The following is a 7,517-nucleotide window of genomic DNA, read 5'->3' on the forward strand; positions in this document are numbered from 1 at the left end:
TTTTAAATGATTACTAGAGTAACTTATATTTCTGTATCTGAGTATTAGGGTTAATTTAACTTAAACATAATAGTGTGTTTTCTGTTGTGTCTATGTACATATCATAATGTTTCAATTTAATATTGGTGTTAAAATGGTTTGGTTTCTATGCAGTCATCCTGACTCAATGTGCTTATTCTACGCAGAGGTTCTCATAATGTTGTCATAGCTCAAACATTCAATACAAACCCACATCATAATATTCCTCAGGGAAACTCCAGCCTGTCCACTGTGTGTGTTTACCACTATCAAATTACAGAGATAATTTCATATGTTTCTCATGAATATAAAGTATTGAAGTCTTCCCCCAACATTTCATTTATGTAAATAACAGCAAACCAGTATTTTTTCTGAATTGATTTATTGAATAATGTATTTCATTATTTACAAGCATTATCGCAGAATGGAAGTTTTAGGAATTCTGCTCTTAATTCTTAGGTCCTCTTCCATGTTCTCCTCATTTTCCACATCCTTTTCTCTGTTCTTCTCCTTTTTCTCCTCTTCCATGTTCTCCTCCTCCTCCTCCTCCTCCTCCTCCTCCTCCTCTTCCATGTCCTCCTCCTCTTCCATGTTCCTTTTCTCGCTGGTTAATGGGAAGTCGATACAAGCATTTTAAAATGACTGAATCAGCAAGAGGGGCAGCCCAGTTTAAAGCACACATTAAGTTCTAAAATGTCTTACCCAGCGCCATATAGAGAGAATATGGCTCTGGTCTTACCTTTTCACCTCCTTTGCATCCTTCCTCGTTTCCCTCTTCATTCTCGGTCTAGATGAGGGAAACACTTCATAAGTACACATGTTTTCATGCCGTTAGTAATAGGCCTATTGCACTGTGAGAAAATAAACTCACCTTGTTCTCGTCTGTGATGGAAAGACAAAAAACAAATACAATTAGTTTTTGTTAAAAACATGTTATTAATTACAAAACAACTCCAAAGCATTCTTACAAATGAATCAAAACTGTAACAATTACTTAAAGAGACTTACGATCACACATTTTGTCTTTGTAGTAAATGCAATGGAGCAGAAGGTATTTTCCTGGGGAAACAAAACATTTGGAGAATTATAAAGCTTCCCAGCAGTTATTACAAATAAGCAACAATGCTGCTATTCCCATACATACCTGGTGTGGAAATAAAAAATATTTGTGCGTAATGTGTGTGTTCAGATGGTATTTATAAGGCGTCGTATGAAATAAAGATTGTGGGTGTGTCAGTGCTGCACGCAGGTCACATGTTGTTAAATGTGACAGTTGGATCATTCCATCACAGGTGAGGTTTGGGCTCGGCCTGGAAATCACCTGACAGTGGTTCTCCCTCTGAGAGTCAGAGCAGGGATGAAACGAAGTCAACATTTCAGGCCATTGGATGTACATGTTTGTACAACCGGTTTTTAAATGTATTTAATGATGGAGCTCGGGGGACTTCTTAAAGATTTGCATGTTGTCTGTGTTGTTTTTAAATGTGTGTCACAATGGATCCCTTGTCTTGTATCTGCAAACCAAATCACGCCTCAAACAGGTTCTGCAGGTTACAGCACCCTTGCAGGATGTACAGTGGCAGCATAAATGAAGGCTAACATGTTTAATCTCAACAAAACATTTTACATTATATATCTTGCTGAGTAGCAGTGGTGGAAGTTTAGGGATACATTATATTAATAAAAGCAATCACTGATGCTTGGTGCTTAAACATTCAAACATCATAGTTAATGGACAATATTTCCCTGTTGTCACAATGTTGAGATGCAGATTCTTTACTGATAATTCACCGTTCTTTTCTATTTGTGCGGTTTACATTCCTCCTGATGTAAATGAAAAGAATGCACAACAGGAATGCACTACTGTTTATGTTGTTCTCGAGTCATGAATGAACTACAACCTCATTTCATTTAGCAACCCTGTGATCCTCAATGATAATAAATGATCCTTAAATCCTTGTATGAGCAGCTAAATGTTGTGAACGATCCAAATAAATTAAGTGCACAGAGCTGTCCGGGTGTATAGTTGGATTATTATTACTGATGCATTGTTATGTATGTAACATTTTAATGTTTTATACTATTGGGAAGTTCTCCTCTAATAATGCATCTTATTGTAAACACTAATATTATGCTTTACATGTAATATATCGTTTTTCAAAGTAACTACTAGACTCTCAACTGTAAGGAGGAGGTACCGCGTTATCAAGGTAAGTCTGACAACATTGTTCACATGTTTGTGCTGTAAATTCAAACAGCAAAAAATAACACCACTTGCTATTGTCTGGCTGCGTGTATACACTAATTATAGATCAGAATTCTGTGACACACCCTTAACTGTCTTCAGTCATTACAAAAACAGATCAGAGACGTAATCTGAGGTGATCCTAAAAGTTCACCTGAGGACAGACAAACATGTGGCTGTAGGCCTACAGGTGAGTATCGCAGTAGACAAACTAATCATTGTAACATGAGATTATCTGTCTGCAGATCTCAACAATTCATGGTCGTATTGATCTATCTGAACATGCACAACCTTGATTGTTTGTTAATACCTCATGTATATGCAATAATATTATCTGTTTAACATTGTCAAATCAATTTGTAAATAAAAGTTATGAAACAATACAAAATGGAAAATAGGCAGGATTAAATAAAGCTTGAATAACTAATCTTGTGCGCTAGTGGAAATTCAACGGGGGGAGCCTCGCTGTGGGAAAATTCGACAGGTGGCCAGTCCGCCCCTGTCTATGCACACTGTTACGGTTGCTGTTTGTCTGCTCATTAATCTGCCTGTGAGTGTTTTCAACTGTGTGTGATTAGGTAAATGAGCTGTGTGGTTGTGCCAACATCATTAGCTGCCCATATCCTGGTCCGCCTCTGAAGATGGTGATTGGATTGACGTCGTCCAATCGCAGCGCACAGCCGGCGCACACCTGCTGGGGAGGAGTACAAAGGCCGCAGACTATCACCACTCTGGAGGCTCTGTTGAGGAACAGACGACTCTCGCTACTTGCTCTTTTAAATTTTAAATAAAGCCTGAATAACTAGTCTTGTGCGCTTGTGGAAATTCAACGGGGGGAGCCTCGCTGTGGGAAAATTCGACAGGTGACCAGTCCGCCCCTGAGAAATGTCTATGCACACGTTATTATAAATAATAATTTTGAATTTAAAAAAAAAAAAATTAAAATATATTTTTAATTTTCAATTTGTGGGTCATTCCAGAATTGGAGGACAATTTAGACACCAACATTTTTGAAAAATGAACCTTTTATTTTATTATTTTTTTTTATGTATTTAGGAAAAACAGATAATAAACCATCAAAAAAAGTGATTTGCCCAGCTAGGCATCAAATCTATATTTTCCAATGAAGAATTACCCCTCTAATTATAGTAACAGGGTTGAAAGTAACAGGGTTGAAAATCAATGCTAATTTGAGCTTTAACCTCAGGAATTATTGCTAGATGTAGCATGTAATGCTACTTTCAAGGCAAGGCCAAACTTGGATATCTAATGCAAGAAAGATAACTTTTAAATTAATAAGCTTTATTCAGATAATATCAGTAACAGGGTTGAGTGGGTCAGAGTGCCACTCTTTTAAGACTGAAAAGATTGTAAAAATATGAAAAATAAAAGAGAGGACTTAGTTTTGGTCTACCCATGGCACTAGCACATGGCTTGCTGATGTCACTTCCACTGTGTCATCTGATTTACAGTTTGTTCACTTCCTGTGCCAATCTAAAAAGGTTTGGGTAACAGGGTTGAACCATAGTGTTGAACGCATGTTGAGGGACACACCTTCTGTGCAAAATTACTGTTATTTAAAATATGTTTATGATTTAACAAATTGATTTTACCATTACAAGAGACATATATCAATAGAATAATACCAAAAAAAGTAAATAAAATCCCTATTTTAAATGTTATATTTGACATGCAAGTTGGTCACCAAGAAGCGGGGACAAGAGAAAAATGCCATTTTAGGGGATGTTCGAGAGCTATTTGATAATTTAAATAATATTTTGAAACCACTTTTTCTACAACTCTATATACATTTTGTCTCAAGACAAGTATGTTTAACACAACATGTGCATGTTTTAGCATGGATTATTAGATTTTTTATATGGGGAACATGAAATGTCCTCCAATTCTGGAATGACCCTTGTAATCATCTGGCGACCCCCACTTTTGCGGCTTTCACACAAGCGCTTTTCCCTTTCTAGCTCCGAGCTAGAGCTTTTCTGGTTCAGCTCCGGTTTCCCTTTTCTGCTCCCGCTCTGTTCACACCGCCCAGCACCCGACTGGTGCTGCCGCTGCTGCGTCATGACGTCACCGTTTACATCGCTGATTTGCTCCCCAACGGCGTTACGGCGCTCACAACAACAACAACTGTGTCGGGTCGATGATCGTGTTGCTTTTAATCACACGAAGCCAGATTAAATTAAATAACGACTTCTCCAACCTTATGCTTTTCTCCAGAGTGCCGTGGCTCATTGTTTATTAATGTGTTTCTGCAGCATTTACCGACCGCTGCAGTGCTGGCTGCTCTTCCACGGGAGTTTCTTCTCCCGTTAGCTCCCGGTTAGCTCACATTGCAGCGGCCGCTCTAAAGTATTCACTGTCCAACTCACACAAGCAGCTGATACATATCCCCAGTTCCCCTTAGCCTAAGTGAATGTGTGTCAGTCTGAATTGACGCTGTTTGGCATCACAACGCTGTTATGAAAGTTTCTCTGGTATAAAATGGGTGATGTTAGCATAGCAACCGTAGCTAAACTGACTACTTGCTATTGCTATCCTATTGTGGCATAAACCGTTTTCTACAGGCACATTTTACCGGCGTATTTTTATTATGATTCTACTTGTGATAGTCGGACACGACAACCTGTGCAGCCCATGTATTGATTCCATCCGATAGCTGCTACAATACAAAACAAAACGTCTGCCTCTCTCCACAATGATCAATAACAGTGAACGGATGGTCAAAGTAAGGTACAAATAAACAGAATCACACGAAGCCTGGTTAGTGTTGCCTGACTTTATAAAGTGTGTTTATAAGCACTACTGCTTGTAGGCAGGCATGACAGTCGACCCATGTTCAGGGGAGGTGGGTTTAGTTTCCTGCACGCCTCGACGTAAGAGAGACGTAAGCGACGCCACCTCTTAGCTCCGAAGCTCTTGCCTCTAGACCGACAATTTTTTGGAGCTGGAAGTGAACCGGATTCTGGAGCTAAGAGCCGGCGCCGCTGCGGTGTGAACAGGAAAAACCGGCGCTTTTCAGGCTCCAGCTCCGAGCCGGAGCTGAAAAAGCGCTGGTGTGAAAGGGGCATTAGGGAACCCCTGCCCTAACGTACCTGGTTCTTCTTCCTGGGTGAGAGGATCCAGTTGACCGTTTGTTCGGCGCCACCTAGTGTCCCTTAGGTGGAACTGCAGCCTACTGTTAGCTTAATGACGGTGATTATGCTACAGCTAATGTGGACTCCGAGGTCAGTACAGTTTAATTTTTGCATCTCACTTACCTACCTTATCTTTTAAAAAAAAGTTCTTCAAAGTCTTCAAAATGTGATTTTGAGTAACCTTAGGCACAACACGTATTGAATTAAAGGCTAATGTCACAGTTTAAGCTGGGTCGTCCCTTTGGCAATCAAGCTGCAGTATTCCACTGTTAATACAACCATTAGCATTATGCTAGGTGTGGCTGTAACTTAGTGAATGTGTCTGGTTGTGTGTTTGAGGTAGACTGGCAACAAATAGAAATGAATGAAAGCGAAGACAGTGAGTCTAATAGTTTGGTAAAGGTAAAACAGTAACATTAACAGTATAATGTAATGCCGAGAGACGGGAGTCGGAGGCGGCGTATCGAAGGTATAAAGTTAGCTTTATTGAGCATCAGAAACACACATGTTGTCGGCTTGAAGCCCGGGAAGAGAAGAAAGGAGGTCACACACGTACAGTCAACATATATGTCCGTGCAGAACAATATCCCCAACCCGTAGTTCCATGAGTGAATTATGTCAATCACTACACAAGCCCCCCCAGAATTCAACCATGGACACAATCCTCGCGTCCAGGAAGAAGCACCACAGGGGCCGAGGAGGGCGGGGCCGCAGACGAGGGCCCCAACGAGGGCGAGGGCATCCCCAACGGAGGGTGGGGGGCGGGCCATGGGAGGACGGAGGACACCTGTCCCCGTGCCGCATGACCCTCGTCAAGGCGTCGTGGCGAATGAAGACAACATCCGCCAACCGTAGAAAGCTGGGTCGCTGTGCTGCGACCTGGGGACGGGCGTGAATGTCCCGGTGATCCCCAGCAGGGAGGAGCGCTGTCTCCGGGAGGCAGGAGCAGTATCCCCGGGAGGAAGGAGCCGTGGACAGGGGAGAGGCCAGACGGGGTCCAGAAGTGCGTCACCCAGGCGCCGATGACATCGTGGGCGCCGTTCGAAGCCGGCGTCGAGGCGAACCGTGACGGCCCGTCTACCAGTCTACCAGGCGTCCAAAAATGCTTTCAACGCTTCGCCCATTCATTTGAATGGGGTGACGTAGGATATTTTCAAACTTCACCAAACTGCATTGTGGGTAGCATGGCAAGGCGTTGCAAGCATCTCGAGCGTCTATCGGCTCGATGCTTGCTCGAAGCTGGCGTCAGCCAATCAAATCCCGTTTTTGCAATTCCCGCCAGTACAAGCGCTAGCCAATCAAACCGCGTGCAAGCTGGGAGAGCCAGACCGCAGTTCATTTCCTCATATTCCAAACGAGAAATTACGGTAGCAAATCACCCGGTTCTTTCCGACCAGAACTATTTACCGGGATACAAACCGGAGGAACCAGGCATGGAGGGAGGTGGCAGAGACAGTGGGTGAAACTGGTAGGTTTTCGCCTGTTTGGGGATTTTATATCCAGTTTACTTCGTTTTAACATTGCTATTGCTTTGTATGTCGGGGGCGGGAGATTCATGTGATTGGTTGTTGGTCGCGTTGCTCGCAAAAAATCCCCAAGCTTCAGACACGCCCAGCTTCAAGATTTTTTGATGCCTGTAGTGTAGACGGGCCGTGAGCCGCGGTTAGAGGAGAGGCCAGACATGGTCCCGAAGCTCGCCACCCAGGCGCCGATGAAAGCGTGGGCGACGTCCGAAACTGTTGCCGAGGCGAGGGGGTCCAGAAGTGCGCCACCAGGTGCCGATGTAAGCGTGGGCGACGTCCAAAACCGCCGTTGAGGTGGTGAAACAACGAGAGTGTCCACATGAGGCCGACCAGCAGTGGCGGCGCTAGAGGGTGGCTACCTGGGCTCAAGCCCCGGATGTCTCACTTAAAAAAATTTTTAATTTTTTTTTTGGAAAATGTCTCGGGAGTAATGTGCAGTACCGGAGTCCACCAGAGAGGCAGCCGCTGCGGGACATTAGCCTGCGTACTTCGTAGTCTTCCCTGCCCTGAAGAAGAAGTGATCCTTCCTAGTGCCTGACGAGTTTTAAGCTAATAGCCTATAAAGTTATGGATATTAGA

At 43.0% G+C, this 7,517-nt stretch overlaps 1 protein-coding gene across 1 annotated transcript; it reads right to left on the reverse strand.

Annotated features, from left to right (window-relative positions):
• Window positions 1–383: 383 nt before the first annotated feature.
• LOC117550096 (FK506-binding protein 5-like) lies at window positions 384–1,459 on the reverse strand. The gene is made up of 5 exons (XM_034222405.1): window positions 1,163–1,459; window positions 1,027–1,077; window positions 890–900; window positions 758–805; window positions 384–622 (listed from the first exon to the last, which is right to left on the reverse strand). Exons 1-5 carry the CDS (start codon window positions 1,412–1,414, stop codon window positions 433–435), a joined length of 552 nt encoding a protein of 183 aa, XP_034078296.1. The 5' UTR covers window positions 1,415–1,459; the 3' UTR covers window positions 384–432.
• Between the last annotated feature and the right edge of the window lie 6,058 nt (window positions 1,460–7,517).

This window comes from Gymnodraco acuticeps, unplaced genomic scaffold (assembly GCF_902827175.1).
Source record: "Gymnodraco acuticeps unplaced genomic scaffold, fGymAcu1.1, whole genome shotgun sequence".
Classification (NCBI taxonomy): domain Eukaryota; kingdom Metazoa; phylum Chordata; class Actinopteri; order Perciformes; family Bathydraconidae; genus Gymnodraco; species Gymnodraco acuticeps.